We start from the raw sequence: 18,902 nt of genomic DNA, 5'->3' as shown, positions 1-18,902 counted from the left end.
CGGGTTTAGTTCCCACCACACGTGTGGGAGTATAAAACAGAGTATGGGTATATAAAGACACAGAGACCGATGCAGTCTTCCAAGCCGTTGGATGTGCGATGGAGGGTTGCTGTCTGTTATAACTCCAGGCGAAGTGGTAAGTTGCCGTCCAATGAACATCGCACGGTCAATGATGAGACTGATTTGGCGCCAACGGCCTGGTGTCAGTTTCTTCAGTTAACCACAGAAGAAGTTGTTTTCTTCAGAAGATGCAGTGTGGTTTCTGACAGCGAGGCGACAGGTATCACTCACCAAGGAACACATTTCAGGCCAAAGTTCAAGTTCAGGAAACCGGATTACATTGGCCAGCGCCGACAAATCAATTTGCTCATTATCACAGACCGAAACCGATCAAAATTTTGCAGGGTGGAGACTGCATCGGGTACATGATTATGCTACACTGACTGAACCAACCGGCATGTACAATTGTCCCTTCGGGCAACCACAGAATCAAAGCCTGCCAGCAGCTAGCTATCGAATTTTCCAACCTGGAACGGATGGTGAGAACAGGTAGAGTGGTGATCGGCCGTTGCCATTTAGAAGAGGGAATTGTAGGTCAAGAAGGTGCATGCAATTGATGCGGCACAGATCACCAGGGAGGGCAGTAGGGTGACGTTGAGGAGGCTCCCGATGCCCAGGTACCCCGCTGCGGTGATGGTGCAGTCGGCTACCACCCTCGCCAGGGTGCCTGCCTCCGTCGATAGGAGTCCGCCGTTGTATGTGCCCCGGGATAGGCGGGACGACATCACGCTCGACAGGAGGGAAAGGTTGACACCTGCAATTCATGGCAAGAAATTTAAGCACTCTCCTAGGTGCGAGATAGGACATATGTCACAGGAGTTTATAAACTGGAATGTTCAAATATTTGTTACCTTCAAGAACTTCAGCAGACACAAATGTAATGAGCGCTGAGGCAACATACTGGATAACAGAGTATGTACTCGTGACTTTGAAGCTGAAAATAATGCCCACTAGCAATGTAATTTGAGAAGCCATCAAGAGTTGCCTGTCAAAACATCAACAACTTTGGTAAGCTGTCCATATCTGAAATTTCGTCGGCCTAGCAGCAGAAAACTATTGATGCTTATAGGCTTATAGTAACACGAAAGTGTGAAGGGCTCTGAAGCAATAGAAACAAACCTGTCCTCAAACATGTTGCTGATATATGTTCCAACAACAGCGTTAATAGGAAGCACTGTCAACCCAAGAATTGCCAGAAATATTGCCACTGAGCTCGTGTTCCAATTGAAATAGTGATTGGTAATAACACTTGATTCAGAAAGTAAAATCTCCATCGCGTATTTGAGCATGAAGTATATTAACAATTGAACCTATATAAGCAAAGCACAATAGGTCAACATGCTCAAAAGTGAAAGAAATAATGACCGCGTGATTTGCTTGGATGAGGCTGAATTGGCCTATAAAATAACTGGGGAGATATTTACACTACAGCATGGACAATGTAGGGTTGAAATTTCAAAACCGTCATATGTACTGCTACACCAAGGGCTTGGGGAAAATGCAGATAAACTTTCTTACAATCTACCAGCCTTTACAATCCTACTGATTCGAATAGTTTCGAGAAACATTCACACTCCTCCACTTAAAATTCTTCAATGCATTCCTAAAAGTACCAGACACAACCCATACTAATCAAAATCACCTACTGCCATCTTTTAGACCATGAAGCCAACAGTCTTCCTTAAAGATCAGTGATGCGTTTCCTATGTTACTTGGGAAAATATATCAGGACAAAACCTACCTCAAGATCATGTTAAAAGTAAGACACTACGATACTGAAAGAATATTTGACCTAATTCCAACAAGTCACCATTTGGTCCCCAACACAGGTAGAAAAGCAAAAGACACAATCACCGTATAATTTAGCTTAAATGGTAATACCTTTACTGATGGAGTGAGCAATCTGTATGCTGAACCAATCGAAGTTGCAGGCTTGCGAGAATCCTGTGCAGACTCTTCACTATCATCTTCTTCATCATCATCATCATCTTCGTTTTGTTTGCTTTCAGAATCTCCAAGCAATGGCTGTGCAAGTCCATTTTCAACTTGCCCAATATCCACACTTTGTCCTGCCATTATGATGACCATCCAATTAAATCAAGGCAATGGATTAGATAATTTTCTTTATATTGCTCGATACAACAGATTTTCTTTTAAATGCATGTTCCAAGTGGTAAAGAAGGCAGAAGCACAATATATTGGACTTACCAGAAGCACGATTATGTTGGGTATCATCTGCCTCGGTGGCACGATTTGGTTCCTTGAATGAGATGCATAGCCAAACTAAGTACACTAGCCATGCAACTGCCATCAACCAACCAGGTAGAGTCGACTGACTGAAGGTAACCATGTAGATTTTAAATCTCCACTGAAGTAAACCAGCCAGCGCTGGCCCACAAGCCATGCCAAGTGCACTTGCGCTTACGAATCCTGCTGAAGCTTGCATACGTATCCTTGCAGGGACACAATCACTAATGTACCGGCGATTGACAGCTCTTGCAGAACCCAACCTGCATCACAATAATAACTCTAAATTAAACATAAAAGAGCACTCGGAAGAAAGTTAACTGGCACACAGAATTTTAGTGAAGGATTTTTTTCTGAGCGTCAGAATACCAAAATGTCACAGGAAATAGAGTAGCTACTGAAATTTCATTGCATCAAACATCATATATCTCCTACGTGCATAATATAGAGCAGACAACCAGATAGACTATGTAAGAAACACTGTTATTACCATACATCTACAGGAACTTCGATAGGATGAATTCGATAGAACATACAACTGAAGCAAACAAATGCTCAGCAGTAATAGATCTATAGTAATAATGCATTTATCCATGGGTACTTACCCACAGAGTAGGCGGCCAACAATAAGGACTGTCAGGGACTTCGTATCATAAGCCATTGCATAGCAGACATTACCCAAGAAAAGAACAATACTGCTGAAAACAAGTGGTTTAAAATATGACTTGTTGGACCATGCACTGAAGTACACTGAAGAAAATACTTGTGCAACGGCCATTGAACCAATAACAACACCACAAACAGTAGAAGCAGCCCCAAGGCTCACTGAATAGTCATCTGCAGTTGGCACAATGATGTATGTGTTGACCATGTAAAGGAATGTGTTCACCAAATTTAGCATAAGGGACACGAAATGGTATTTTTGATCTTCTATTTCTTCCTCTCCTGCAGTACTAGGAGACTCCTCTTGCGCAATTAGGGCATGTTGCCCCAAAAACCGTAGAAAGTTAGTTGATCGTGTCAGTTTATCCACCGATGAATTGATCATATCAATGATTGGGTCCTACAATGGATCAAGAAACCCGATCAGAGAATATCTTTAAGCATAGCATTAAATCTATTGGATGGGAACAAAAATACTCTCATTTCGGCATCAGGAGAGCAGCAAAGAAAAAAACAAACCTTAAGAGCAGAAGCTGGTTGGTCATAAATTGATAAATAACTTCCTTGACGCTCCTGAAGGTCAGCAAGGTTACGCGACAAGGCTCCCACAACAGCTCCTACACCCTGATTGCAGAATTGATCTTAAGGTAACAATATTGATGTATTTGAAGCATAACGGAACTAGAAGACAGATCATAAGTTCAATAAAATTAAAATATATGAAATGCAAATGAATTGCACAATAAAATAATTGAATGATACTTAAAACTGTAGTTAGTACATTACCACATGCTTGAAGACCTGCTGTAGCTGAGAATAAGGGTGATTTGATCTACTTGACACGTAGTAATCAGTAAATCTGTAACTGAAGCGTTTATCAAACTTCTTCAAAATTTTCCTAATGCCAGTTGCATTCAGATCAACAAATTTGAGAAGTTTGATAAGATCCAGACCAACTTCTCTATAAGCTTCTCGTAACTCAGCAATGGCAGATATATCTGGCTGTTCTGCTAGTATAGCCCTTTGCTTTCCTAGCTTTTCTATCCTGCTTGCCAGCCTTCCTTGTTGCTCCAACAGAAATAAGACAATCGTCTCTATCTGAATCAACAGAAATAAACCATCAGTAAATTAAATGTGTACGTTTGAGAGGGGGGGGGGAGGGGGTTTTACCGCCCTTTGCATCATCTTTTATGATGTTCCACAGATAACTAGGGTGTAAGGATGTTCTCTTATGAAACAATGGGAACAGTTTAGTTTGATAAAGTCATAAAGATGTGTAATCAGATGATGCCGTAAGTATTCAAGGGCTAATAGTTATTATGTTAACTTGACTGCCAATACCTCTGTTAATGGTCATGTGTTTTAGTTAGAATTCTGCATTGAGTGAAGGAAGATGTCTCAGATCAATATCAGTTCAAAGAAGGTACCAGATGAATTAGCACAAGTAACAAGTCAAACGTGCAAGCACATGAATTCAGAGAGAAAGCACCTAATTCTGGATAACACAGAACATCGTTCTTCAACTAGTCATCGAAAAGAAAGGTTTGCCTTGTAAGATTTCAATAACAAACCTTAGCTTAGTGTAATGTGAGATAAGGATAAGTTTTATAAGAGTCATTTACATACACATTGTGGCTATGGCATGCAACTTTTTTTTGTCCTGCAAACATGCAGCTTGTAAGTGCGCATCTATTGGGTTCCTTCGGTAATCGAGGTCATATGTAGATAGCTTTCAAAAAAGATCAGAGGGGGAGACACCCTTATTCTAAGAAGGGTATATAGATAATTTGACATGTCAGTTCGTCACCATGATGATGCTACAGTCAAATATCCACACACTGTAGTGGTGCCACGTTGAAGCTGTGGGGTCAGTTAGCTCATGAGGAAATTAGAGGGCAAAGAAAATTTTATATGTGAACATGTATTTGACCCCACAAGGTTGCAACCCCTGTCCACACCACACGAAAGCTAAAGGTCTGCAGGTTAAACTCAGATCAGGGAGAATGAAGTAATGAATTGGCAGAGATCCATCTCTTAGCATTACCTGATCATCAAGCATCTTGGAGAAATCCTTGAGAACACGGCGACGGTCTTTCTCTCCCTGTTGGAGCTGCTGCCCATATTGTTTTACTTTCTTCTTCATCAGCTTGTAGTTTATATAGTAACTGTAAACATTGAATCAGCAATGCAACTTCAAAAAATTGGTAGCCAAGGCCAAGTGTACAATCTTTTACACCAATGAGATGGGCACTCAATTGCAATGCTGTATCATAGACTCATACTAGTAGATAACAAAGCATGGTTGACCATGCTGCGTGACTAAAGAAAATCAAATGTTCAATCATTGCAATGTTTCTTTATCTTCTTGTTCAATAAACATGGTAAGAAATCAAGATAAGTTCCATCAGAAGCAGTTGACAGAATATTTGGAGAACTCAATGATACAGGTCAGTACAAGGTGGGAAAAAAAACCCTGAATCATACCCTCTCCACTCTGGAACTTGGTCGGCCGTCAACTTTTTCCCAAACCTAACCATCTTGACTTGAATATGTTAATCTGCCAAGAAATATAAAGACGCGTCAGTAGCACAACCAAAGAAGCCAGATTTTAGTGTAATTGCTGAGATGCAAGTGCAATAAAATGCAAGAAGTGTTAAGGCACCACTCTGCTAAGTAAATCCCAGGTGCTTTCTGCAATCATATGGCACAGACACATCAGCAAGGAGGTGGTCTTGGAACGTTCAGAGAAGTTGTGGACATTTTAAGTGGAACAAACGAGAAACTCGTAATGCGACTCAGGAATGGACGCGTAAATAAGAAATCCCCAACATGTACGCCCCTGAAAACTCAGGGCAGTACCAAAGAATTGGGGCAAGTTACTTATGTAGATGCAAAATTATATAGCCTCTCAGTTCTTGCTATGGATTCTTGAGTCCTTCTCCACAGGCCAAACATTTATAACCAATCACAGAAGGATGACCAACATGTCACAGTCCCAGAAACTGCTATAAAAACACAAGTAGGCGCAAACATCCATTTTCACTTACTAATTCACGTTTCTATCAGTCAATCGAGGAAGCGATCAACAACTTGTTATCTTTCTACATCAATTTGGACAGTTAACAGTAAGCATTATCATCCCAGCCAACTACGTATATAACTAGAAAAAAAACTGATGAAAAAAAGAAGACTGCCCAACCAATTGGCTACAATTATTGAGGAGCTGCATGGAGAGTGCTATTATAAAAATCGGCCTTACAATCTAGGCTCGATCGAAACTGAAAGTGGAGTAGTGGCAGACCCCACTCTGCCACCAACGCGCTCCTCCACCTTTCACAGCGCTGGAGCAATAATTACGACTACTACTAGTCACGAATCCAAGCAGAAGACAGCAAAAGTGAAGTGAAAACAAACGATACTGGCTAATTAAGCCGCCGCCGGGCACACAGAAAAGACAAGTAACCGGCCCGCTGCTCCGGATTTCGGCCTGGAAATCTGGAGAGCCTCCATGGAAACGCATAAACGGATCCTGCTTGCTCGAGACAAATTCGGCCTGAAACTGAACCAATCGTTCGGGTTAGCAGCACGCGCCAAATCGACAGCCCGCCCGCGATTTGGGGAGGATCGGCTCTCCGTCACAAAGAAAATCCCCCTAAATTCGCGGCCCTCGGAAAAAGCAGTAGCAGGCTCTGCCAAACTAGAGAATCGCCCGGGAACGCACAGGCGAGTCGCTCTCTCCCGAAGCAGAGCTCCCGGCAAGGAGCAGAGAGGAATCCCGCCGCCCTCTCGGCGCTAATCGGCGGCCCAATCCACCGGGAGACGAACCGAAAGCAGGGGGTCACGGGCAGGGAGCGAGTGGGAGGGGGCGGCGCCGCTTACCTGCCGAGCCGAGCGAAGGCGGGCGGCGGGCGGGCAGATCGGATCGGAGCAGCCGCGGCCGCAGCGGGGCGCCGAGGCTGGCCACGTGGGGGAGGACGAGGGAATGGGAGGGGCTCGAGGCGGGAGCGGCGGGCGGGTGTATTTGTAGGCGGTGGAGGGTGGGCGAGGGAGAGGGGAGAGGGGAGGGGGGGCAGACGCCGCGGCGAGGCGAGGCGAGCGGCGGTGGGCCTGCCGACCTGCGCGTGCGCGTTCACCTCCTTGTCGAGAGATTTTATTTGGTTTTGGTTCTCGTGTGCGCGGTGTAGGTTGCGAAAACGGGCTCGCCGTCGTCTTTCCGCCCGACGCCAGCTCTTTTGATCGGATCGGATTGCGGCGCCTTTCCACGATGCCGCCACGCCGGCGGGCCACGTGGGGCGCGCCTGGCCCGCCGCACGGTCGGGGCCTTTAAGGCTCAAGTTATTATTTCGCGTTCCAGCCCAACCACACACACAAAAAAAAAAACTACTCGCTCTTGTGAACTCCACGCCGGTGTCAAAAATGTTCTTATATTAAAGTATGGTGGGAGTAGAAAACGTAAAATAATTAAGAGTTTTGAAAAAGATGAAGATAAACCAAAGCTGAGAGGCAGATTGGAGAAAATACATGTTGAATTTCCGACGAGTTTTGTACGGCATCGACGAGTTCATTCAAAAGAGCGGGTTGTTTCTTAGCGGTTTTTCGTATGCGCGTGGACTAGGCGCCGAAGGTGATTGGGATGGGGTTCTATCTTATATTCACTCAAATAATCGACCCGTGATCTTTGAGCGACGCACGTGCCAGGCTCGGCTAGTTGTGGCTCATCGTGTTTTCATCTAAATTTTTCATCGTTACTTGTCCAAATGTAAGTTGTTTTCGGATTTGTGACCGACAGACATTTGTCAGTTTGATTGTCACCGTATAAGAAGAGACCTACAATGGTCTCACGAGATTGATTTAGGTTGGAATTTTCAATTTTTATTTTATTTTGAGCAACATATTTTCATCCGAAACTATGGTTAAACTTTCACCTTGGTGACCATGTCGCCGATCCTGGATGACTTCCATTTTTTGTGAGAACATTTCTTTATTTTGGTGGTAAGACTGATTTAATTTAGTTAATGCAGGTTATATTCCCAAAACTTTGGCTTTTCTTTCCTTTCTCCAAGGCGACTTGGGAAAGCCTTCCTCCCTTAAATCTCCGCCGGCGAGCCCGTAGATTCGCCTCTCCTCCGCCTGCTGCTCCGGCGGCCGGTGACAGGGAGGAGAATCCTGGTGTCTCCCGCTAGTAGATAGGTAGGGTTTTAGTCCTCGTAAGGGCGGCGTTTGGATGGATGGCGGTGCTCCCTCTTCGAGTCAGTCTTCCACACTCCGATCCTCCTCAAGTTCGTCCGTTAGAACGTATTAGACGGAGCTCCACCATAGGTTTCTGCTAGCTCCTTGGGACGGCGATATTTGGTGTCAGGTTCTCCAGATCAATTCAAGAATTCAACGGTGACAACTGCGGCTCCAGGGCAGGTCCTTAGAGGCACGCACACGAAGACTTTCCCGGTTGCCGTCAACAAGGTCAGGCCGACTACGGTATGGGAGCGGCGACAGCGGTGCATCGACGGCTCGTTGTGGCGGCGGCAATGGTCGTTCGGTAGTTTATGGACCTCAATCTAATTTTTATTATGTTTGAGGTGCTTTATACTTCCGATGAATCTTTATAATATATCTGACCTTTTTCGCAAAAAAACATAGTTAATGTAGGACGTGGGGGCGAGGAATGAACATAGGAATGTACAATCCTAAAGTCCATTTAGTAGTAGAACTATATTTGTTCTAACACAGTATAATTGTAGATGCCCAAATATATGTATACTATATCCCTATAAACACCTTTGAAATACTAATTCGACATCACATCTGTAGATTGATAAAATTACTACAGACGCCTCGTAGTCGATGGGGCGTCTCCTCCCAATGAATATCACCTAAAAGCCTGAAATGGATCCAGAAAAATGTGGCACCGAGACTTGAACCCCTGATGGACTGGTTCCACCACAAGATGCTAAGTTTCAAATAGCATGCCCGATATTATTATTCTTAATTTTATGACATTTGGAGAAGTTGATTATTAAACCCGGAAGCACATGGCTCCTGGCGCCATTTTGTACCTCAACAGTACTCTACTCTTTTTTTATTTAATGACTACTGGAGTCATTTGCATTATTTTGTAGAACGTGCATATAATACTACTAAAAATATGCAATAAGCTAAGCTGTAATCGGTAAATACGAGGCCATCCGTTCCGGAAAATGAAGTCACACACTATCTACTGTCAGTTTTCAACTTTTGAAAAAGGAAGAGAAAGAATAATTGTCACTTCCCTGAGATTTCTCTGGATAGTGGTTTGCTTTTTGTCGCTTCATTCATGATGCACCGTTGCCTTTTCTCTCTTTTGTGATGTGGAAACGAAGACAAACCGTGTGTCCGTGTGTGTGTGTGTGTTGTGGGGGGGGGGGGGGGGGGGGGGGGTATGCCTCTAATTCACAGAAAATCAGGGCCTCTAATTCACTATCTATATTATGGGACGGAGGGAGTACTATAATACTTCCTCCGTCCCATGCATTTTTAACACTAGTTCTGAGTCAAAATCGTTATTATATAGTGCAGTGTCAAAAACACTAATATATTATGAGACGAAGGAACTAATAATTTTTTTGAATCTGCAACACGCTCTGTTGGACCCACATGCAACCACAGGATGCTTGCCGGCCCCACCTGTCAGGCTTCTGTCTGTTTAGTAAGCTGGTAGGAGTATCTTTTGGCCCTTGCAGATTAACAGTTCCTCACACGTTAATTACGTGTTCGCTTTCATGATTAGCCACCGGTCGGTGTCCGGCCAGAGTCAACAGTACTCGACAGCACGCACCACGTGAGCATGTGTTATGTATAGACTAGATCAACGATCACGCCGGATCATGCATGCATTTTTGGTCCGTTGCGCGCAAGCTTACAAATGATGCCAACTCGCCGACAGCTAGACAGCGACGTGTATATGGTACTAGTTGCCAACTGCCCTTTTGCAATGTTACGCCCCCATTATCTTGGGCGAGATCGGCGATGGTCAGGTAGCTACGTGGATAAGAGGAGTCTAATAAGGTACAGTCAGCACACTATAATGATTAAATAATTATAAATTTACTGAGTTGGAGAGGAGAGAAGTGAGGCCGGCTGTAGATTAAGGCTCTGTTTGGTTACAGGGATTAAACTAGAAAAAGTTTTGTTTAGTCCCTATGTAACCAAATAAAGAGGACTTTTTTCTTAAGAGACTAGAAAAAAACTTTACTGGGGTCTTTTTTTCTTTAGTTTCTTGGACTAAAGAAAAGTCTAGTCCCTTGCAACCAAGTACCCCTTAACATCCGGCTGTAGCACGGGCTTGAAGAAACATTTTAAGAGTGTAGGGTAGGCCATGCATTAATAATGTAGTACTTTTTAGCAACTAACTATTTTAAGTGTTGGCTACTAGGTTGGCTATATGTGATGTAGCAACTTCATATAGCTGATAGTTGGCTATACTATTAACCATGCTCTAATTTCTTGTTTCTTGAGAAAATAAATGTAGTTCGCAAATTTTCTTCCGCATCCGTCCGCGGACAGGACTGGTATTTCTAGGCGGTGGATGGTAGGCTACGGAGAGGGAGAGGGGGCAACCAACGCGGCGAGGCGAGGGAGATGAGCAGCGGTGGGCCTGCCGACTTGCGCGTGCGCATTCCCCTTGCCAGAACTTTTACTTCGTTTTGGTTTTGAGTGTGCACGGTGTAAGTTATGAAAACGGGCTCACTGTCGTCCATATGACACCAGCTTTTTGGACTGGATTGCGGCGCCTTTTCCCGATTCCGCCACGCCGGTGGGCCATGTGGGGCGCGCCAGGCCCGTTCTAGTGCGGCGGCGGATCACCGGTGGGGCTTTAAATTTAAGCTAAAGTCAGTTTACGCTCCAACCCAATCATACAAACACATAGTCAAGGATACTTCCACTCCAACCAGCCTTCCTTGTCTTGTGTCGCTCCCCGCGAGGACCCCCTAGAGCAAACCCTAGCCGCCGAACTAGCTATCCACCCAACCTCTACCCCTTCGCCGCTGTCCGAAGTCGTTGTCAGGCTTTCCAGCATGGAGGCGGCGGGGGGCTCTTCTTTCTTCTTCCAGCGGGTTTCAGTGGCGCGGAGCAGCTCAATCAGTGGAGGTACGGGCGTGGAGGCCCATGCTAGCATGGTGCATGTGTCTAGTCGATGTTGCAGGTTGGCTCTACGCAAGCAGCACATCCGGCGTGGGCTCTGAAGGAAATATGCTCTAGAGACAATAATAAAGTTGTTATTTATATTTCCTTATATCATGATAAATATTTATTATTCATGCTAGAATTGTATTAACCGGAAACTTAGTACATGTGTAAATACATAGACAAACAAAGTGTCACTAGTATGCCTCTACTTGACTAGCTCGTTGAATCAAAGATGATTAAGTTTTCTAACCATAGACATGAGTTGTTATTTGATTAACGGGATCACATCATTAGATAATGATGTGATTGACTTGACCCATTCCGTTAGCTTAGCATTTGATCGTTTAGTATGTTGCTATTGCTTTCTTCATGACTTACACATGTTCCTATAACTATGAGATTATGCAACTCCCGAATACCGAAGGAACACTTTGTGTGCTACCAAACGTCACAACGTAACTGGGTGATTATAAAGGTGCTCTACAGGTGTCTTCAATGGTACTTGTTGAGTTGGCATAGATCAAGATTAGGATTTGTCACTCCGATTGTCGGAGAGGTATCTCTAGGCCCTCTCGGTAATGCACATCACTATAAGCCTTGCAAGCAATGCAACTAATGAGTTAGTTGCGGGATGATGTATTACGGAACGAGTAAAGAGACTTGCCGGTAACGAGATTGAACTAGGTATTGAGATACCGACGATCGAATCTCGGGCAAGTAACATATCGATGACAAAGGGAACAACATATGTTGTTATGCGGTTTGACCGATAAAGATCTTCGTAGAACATGTAGGAACCAATATGAGCATCTAGGTTCCGCTATTGGTTATTGACCGGAGATGAGTCTCGGTCATGTCTACATAGTTCTCGAACCCGTAGGGTCCGCACGCTTAACGTTCGGTGACGATCGGTATTATGAGTTTATGTGTTTTGATGTACCGAAGGTAGTTCGGAGTCCCGGATGTGATCACGGACATGACGAGAAGTCTCGAAATGGTCGAGACATAAAGATTGATATATTGGACGGCTACATTCGGACACCGGAAGGGTTTCAGATGATCTCGGAGAAAACCGGAGTGCCGGAGGGGTTACCGGAAACCCCCGGGGACTAATGGGCCTTAATGGGCCCTAGTGGAGAGAGAGAGGGGCCGGCCAGGGTAGGCCGCACGCCCCCTCCCCTTGAGTCCGAATAGGACAAGGAAAGGGGGGCGGCGCCCCCTTTGCCTTTCCCCTCTCCCACTCCTTCCTTCCCCCTCCTAGTGGGACTAGGAAAGGGGAGTCCTACTCCCACTAGGAGGAGGACTCCTCCTCTTGGCGCGCCCTCCTAGGGCCGGCCGGCCTCCCCCCTTGCTCCTGTATATACGGGGGCAGGGGCACCCCATGGACACACAAGTTGATCATTGATCTTTTAGCCGTGTGCGGTGCCCCCCTCCACCATAATCCACCTCGGTCATATCGTAGCGGTGCTTAGGCGAAGCCTTGCGTCGGTAGCTTCATCAACACCGTCATCACGCCTCGTGCTGATGGAACTCTCCCTCGAAACTCTACTGGATCGTGAGTTCGTGGGACGTCACCGAGCTGAACGTGTGCAGATCGCGGAGGTGCCGTACGTTCGGTACTAGGATCGGTGATCGTGAAGACGTACGACTACATCAACCGCGTTGTCATAACGCTTCCTCTTACGGTCTACGAGGGTACGTGGACGACACTCTCCCCTCTCGTTGCTATGCATCATCGTGATCTTGCGTGTGCATAGGATTTTTTTTGAAATTACTGTGTTCCCCAACAGGCTCAGCCATGCCCTACAGCGTTGGCGTGCTCGCTACGTTGCGGGTGCGCGGCCCAGTGGAGGTACAGGTCGGCCTTGGCCGGCTGCGGTTGTGTTGTTCCGGGTGAAAGCATGGCCTTGCTCCGGTTTTATAGACATCATGTTAGGAGCTCCCAGTGGACGCACGGCTTGTCGGCTTGGTCGCGACAATTGGCGATTGGCTGCGTTGTGCGGGTAGTGGTGGCAACCTTCCTTCCCCTGGTTTCAGGCTTGCGACACATAGGTTGTCCGTGCGGCAGAGGTGGCTATGGCCTAGGGGTCGCGCTCGGGTGGACCAGATCTAGTACCAAGGCGGGTCGGGGCTCTCGCTCCAAGTAGGCAAGGCTAGGCACGGACTGGGTGGTGTCTGTGGGCGGTGAGTTTTTTCTTACGGACGCGGGTGGTCAATGGTGGTGGTGGGACACCACCTTTCATTTGGGCAGATCGGCATTGAAGGGCATGGGCATGCATCATGTGAGCTTACTCTATGGTGACCATCAGTAGTCATGGGGTTGCGCCCCCCCCTCCGGCGTCCACCGGGATTGGATGGGGACGCAGGTGTGGGCGCCATCGACCATCGAGGCATCGACCTAGATTACATGGTTGATGTAGGCCTATGAGTGAAAGGAGACGCCTTCTACTCTTCCTTCCGTGGTTGGTGCACCATGTTGTGGATAGTTGGTGCACTAGTGCAGAATCAAGATTTAGTCCCGGTTCGTAAGGCCCTTTAGTGTTGGTTCTGCAATCGGCACTAAAGTGTGGGGACTAAAGCCTCCCTCTTTAGTCCCGGTTCAACACGAATCGGGACTAAAGGCCCACCACGTGTCTTGGAGCGGCAGCTCCGGATTCCGTGGTTGGATGTCGGAGCGACAGCTCCGGATGGTGGTCTGCATAGTTAGCTCTTCGGCGGGAACTATAGCAGTGGTGGTGCTTATTCCTGTTAGTCGTGTGGGTGACGACGGGTGTAGTGGCTGGTGGCTTGGGCGCGCTCTATATCATTGGTAATGGCGACGCATCGATCCAGACCTGGCGATCTGAACTCGTCAAGCTTGTCCTGAAAGACCACATGGCATCACGGGGAGCTGCTGAGCGAAACCTCCGCGCTTCGTCGTCGACGCTCGCGAGCGTCGCTCTCTGCTGCATGACGTCGTTGTGGTGCTCCTCGTGTCAGGGTTCTGGGTAAAGACCCTTGTCTGTTCTGGATTCAGCAGTGTTGACACTTAGCGTCGTTATCCCTCATAAGAGTTGTCGCCGAGCTTAAGTGTTATAGGGTGTAGCGTGATGTTTTACTCAGTTATTCCTATGTTCTCTTCCGGTAGCATAGTCACACGCTTGATCCAGTAATTCTAATATTGACGGTGTGTGAGGGCTATTTCATCATCTTAAATCATTTGGTCGTGTACTTTGTTCGATCGTCGCTTTATATATAAAGCGAGCGAAAGCCTGTTTCTGAGTCTTAGAAAAAAAAAGCCTGTTTGGAGAATACGAGCCCATCCGTGAAATCAGCGCACTATCAACTCCCACATCGAGTACCATCGTTTTCGTGAGATTTGTCTAGATAGGCGTGCGCCTTTCTGCTGCTTCATTCATGATTTACCGCTGCCTTTCTCTCGCGTGTGATGTTGAAATGGGGCAGGAGGAGGGCATCTGGGCATGCCTCCGATCTCGCATAATTATCGAGGGCGCGCGCCTGCAGAGAATCTTCAGAAATCACCACAGCCAAAAGTTTTGTTCAAATCTGTTCTGATCGAGGCCGCGCGCGCGTATGGGGCGGTGGGAATGTCGCGGCCTGCCGCCCAGATCGACGCATCATGTGCTGCGGGACCCACAGAACGGCCACAGACTGCTCGCTCAGCCCCACCTGCCAGACTTCTGTCTGTTGAGTAAAGCTAGTGCGAGTACTATCTTCTTCTCCTGATGATGACCCAGATGTTAATTACGCGTTCGCTTGCTGATTACCAGTAGCTCGCACGTTAATTACGTGTTCGCTTTCACGATTAGCCGCCGGTGGCGGCGGTCTCCGGCCAAAGTCAAACACTCGACGACAGGCGCGACGTGAATATGTGTTTTGGACAGACTAAATCAACCATCACAGATCGATCATGCATGCGTTGTTTTGTTCCGGTGCACGCAAGATTACAAACCCCGCCAACTCACCGACCACGACATGCATATAGACGGCGACCTACTACAGTGCGTGGTTCATGCCAGCTCTGTCTTCGCTTCGCCGCCCCAGATTTTATGCAAGATCGGAGATGGTAGGATAACTATGGTTAGAGCATCTCAAACAGATTCCGTATAATGCCAACCAGCAAACTGCGTTTACAGTTCGCTGTATATGAGATTTGCGGGTCGATTTCGTGCGCTGCAGATCAAACCCTATATATGAAACTGTAAAATTAAAAGAAAAACATTCACGGGAGAAACTTGCAACAACATTGATCATATATTAGTTCATCTACATACTACATTGATCATACATATTTCATCTACATTGATCATACTAGTGGGGGAATCTGCGGGCCTGAGCCTAGCTACCAAAAATCAACGAGCTCGCGGCGGCAGCGATGTGGCGGGGGAGCCGGAGGAGCTCAGTCCTCGTCGGAGGAGTCGAGGTCGATGAAGAACTTGGCCTGATTCGCCTTCATGAAGCGCATATCCGCCTCCTTGGACGCGTGCGCCTGCGACGCCCGTCTGGAGGAACATCTGCTCGTACTCGAGCTCGCGGAGGCCTCCTCCTGCTCCCTCGCGCGACCGCTCCATGACGACGAGTTCTAGGTGCTCCTCCTGCCTCGGGGGTAGGTAGTCCTCGGGGCAGATCACTCCTTGACGCGATGGAGCGTCGGGCTCGAGCTTGACGACGAGCGGCACAACCTCCTCCGGCTCTCTCTTCATCGGAGTGAGCCGCGAGCTCGAGGTGCCCGCGGATGAGCTCCCCGCGACAGAGGAGCCGGAGGAGGCGTGGCGGCAGCGGGCGAGCTCGCACTCGAACTTGACCAGCTTGCGGCGTTCGAACGCCGCCGACGGTCGGCTACCGCGGTTGAGCCACCTCCGCGCACCCCGCTTGCGTGCGACGTCAGATCTGGCGCGGCGGCGGCGCTCCGCATCATCCCTAGAGCTCCCGTAGCCATCCATGGCTTTTTCAGGCTCGCCGGCGGGGAGAAATTGGGCGGAGGAGGAGGCGAATCATGGCGGAGGAGGAGGGGAATCATGGCGGAGGAGGAGGGGAATCGCGGGGTCGCGACAGCGGAGGCAGATAGGGTTTGACCCATATCCGAGCGGTGAAACCGCATATATAGTGGTGGGGAGAGAGTTTTTACGGGCCGCAGTAAATTTTTTACGTGTCAGGCCGCGGATACGGTGTTTATTCTGGCCAGAAAAATGGGCCGAACCCGTATACTCGCCGGGATTATAAGGGTTCGGCCCTTTTACTGGGTCTGCTAGAGATGCTCTTAGGTTAGCTACCTAGGCAAGAAAAAAAGGACTTGGATCTTTTTAAAGGTTATGGACCATCCAACCGCTCCATCCACCGCGTGCTACCGGCGCGCCGCCGCTCACATTCAAAGCTGGCGCGACCTTGTAATCTGAAGTAGGATTGAACGCAGGCTAGAAGTCTTCAACCTCGGGCCGAGAGGACCATCAAACCAGGGGGAAAGGAAGGACGATCATCACTTTATCAGTCCGGCAACAACACAACTCTGAAAATCCAGAAAGAACACCTACAAGCGGAAACATTCATCGGCGGTAACCGCCAGCATCTCACACCACCATGCCCGGCGCCCCCACAACAAGATCAAGAGCCACCTTGCCATGGTGAAGTCGGGGTCGATGGGCAAAATCCCCCCTAGCTGACTGTCGCCATCTCTCCGAAGATCGCGCCTGGAGAAAGTAGCGCCCACCGAATCGACGGATTCGAGAGCAGACAACATCAGAATCTTGTTGACACCGCTACAAGTGACCTCACCGAGATGGGGCACAATCTCCCGGACAATTATTACACAGCGCCGCCACCACCGCCACCTCCTTGCAGCGCCACCGGGATCCTATGTTGATAACTTGCCTTAGAGGCAATAATAAAATGTTATTATTCTATTTTCCATGTTCATATTAGTTCATATTTCTATGCTACAATTGCAATGATTTTTGAATGGGAGATTAGAGGAATACTTAGTTGCACGTGTGGAAACATAAACACTACATATCCCTAGTCTCACCTCTAAGACTAGTTCATGTATTCCAGATGATCTTGTTTTCTTGATCATGAGCGCATTATTGAAGTAACAAGGATGCTGGCAAAAATGAGAGCACACTGGTTGAGCAATGGTGTTGGACAGACCTCTACTTATGATACATTGTGAGATCCCATCGTCACTTAATTATTGGTATTATCATATAAAGAGTTAATGTTTACTTAGGTCCTTAGACCATGAGAATATCGTAGTTAAGCCTTCATACCAGATGGTTGCTTTGGGGTTGCCAAAAATTCCCCATAACATTGAATATAGCGCAGTAAAAATCTGTTGAAACAACGCCATATGAGATATGGAATGAGAAGAAACCCAACTTGACTTTTCCTAGGATTTGGAATGTGATGCATAAGTAAAACGATTACAGCCAAATAAGCTTGATCCCAAATCAGGCTAGTGCTACTTTGTAGATTATCCCAAGGAAGCAAGGGAGTATTACTTCTATCACCATACCGAGGTCAAATTGTTTGTTGTGAAAACCGGAAGGTTCCGGAATATTACGGAGGGTCCCAGTGGGTTGTTCCCTTCGCTGGCCTAAGGGCTAGTGTCACATGGGCTCAATTGGACCCCAAAGTGGTGTGCCACCACCACTCCTAGCCTTGGGAGGCAAGCCGCAAGGGGAGGAGGAGTCCTCCGCTGGCCCTAGGAAAGGCAGGCCCTCCTCTAAGTCGACTGCCCCCGCAACCATCTATAGAAAGCGGGGCGGGGTGACCCCCCCCTCAAAGGATACAAGTCTAGGGCAACCGCACGCCCCGGTGCAAGATATCTATCTCTCTCCCTCTCTCCTTGGTTTTGACCAATACTATGCAGGCTACTGCTCTCTCTAGTTCTCTCGGCGATCGTTGTACATGACGATGAAGTGCTGCCAAACTACTACTTCACTACTGGTGGATACGAGGTTTAACCTAGCCGTGGGAATCGACAAATCATCGCCAATATCTTATCCCTCTCCGTCGCATTCTTGTTGGTGAGATTGATCTATCTTGTCATCTTCATAATGCTCATGGGCATGTTCATATAGCGGTAAAAAATTTACTGTGTAGTACGTTTTTCTACAATATAACCTTGCTATCTACACACCTCCTTCTCAGGTCGATAGTCCCACAACTCTCCCGCCGCCACAAGAACGGATGGATAGGGAGGGGACCGCCGGTCCGACAGTCGGCAAAGCAAGAGATTTGGATTCTTTCCCTTTCACCTCTCGTAGTAACAGTTTGTTGGGAAACATAGCATGCAATTTCAAAATTTTTCCTACGCCCACGCAAGATCTATCTTGGATATGCATAGAAACGAGAGGGGGAGAGTGTGTCCACGTACCCTCGTAGACCGAAAGCGGAAGCGTTTGACAACACGGTTGATGTAGTCGAACTTCTTCTCGTTCTGACCTATCAAGCACCGAACGTACGACACCTCCGAGTTCTGCACACATTCAGCTCGATGGCGTCCCTCGAACTCTTGATCCAGCAAAGTGTCGAGGGAGAGTTTCGTCAGCACGACGACATGGTGACGGTGATGGCGAAGTGATCCGCACAGGGCTTCGCCTAAGCACTACGTGAATATGACCGGAGGCGTAAACTGTGGAAGAGGGCGCCGCACACGGCTAACAACTGTTGATGTGTGTTCTAGCGGTGCCCCCCCTTATATATATAGTTTGGAGGGGACAAGAGGCAGCCAAGGGGCGCCCCAAGTAGGAGGAATCCTACTTGGGTGCCTC

General features: G+C 47.4%; 1 protein-coding gene across 1 annotated transcript; it reads right to left on the bottom strand.

Annotated features, from left to right (window-relative positions):
* Positions 1 to 335: 335 nt before the first annotated feature.
* Positions 336 to 7,019, bottom strand: LOC125521919 (SPX domain-containing membrane protein OsI_21475). Its single transcript, XM_048686979.2, has 11 exons — positions 6,850 to 7,019; positions 5,455 to 5,527; positions 5,015 to 5,135; positions 3,757 to 4,068; positions 3,490 to 3,594; positions 2,913 to 3,370; positions 2,269 to 2,570; positions 1,942 to 2,129; positions 1,180 to 1,370; positions 912 to 1,045; positions 336 to 814 (listed from the first exon to the last, which is right to left on the bottom strand). The coding sequence occupies exons 2-11, from the start codon at positions 5,505 to 5,507 to the stop codon at positions 576 to 578; spliced, it is 2,103 nt and encodes a 700-aa protein (XP_048542936.1). The 5' UTR covers positions 5,508 to 5,527; positions 6,850 to 7,019; the 3' UTR covers positions 336 to 575.
* Positions 7,020 to 18,902: the final 11,883 nt, after the last annotated feature.

Source organism: Triticum urartu, chromosome 7A (genome assembly GCF_056163025.1).
Source record: "Triticum urartu cultivar PI428250 chromosome 7A, HENAU_Tu73, whole genome shotgun sequence".
Taxonomy (NCBI): domain Eukaryota; kingdom Viridiplantae; phylum Streptophyta; class Magnoliopsida; order Poales; family Poaceae; genus Triticum; species Triticum urartu.
Note: the sequence above shows the minus strand (reverse complement) of the source record. Positions and strands in the feature narration are given on the sequence as shown.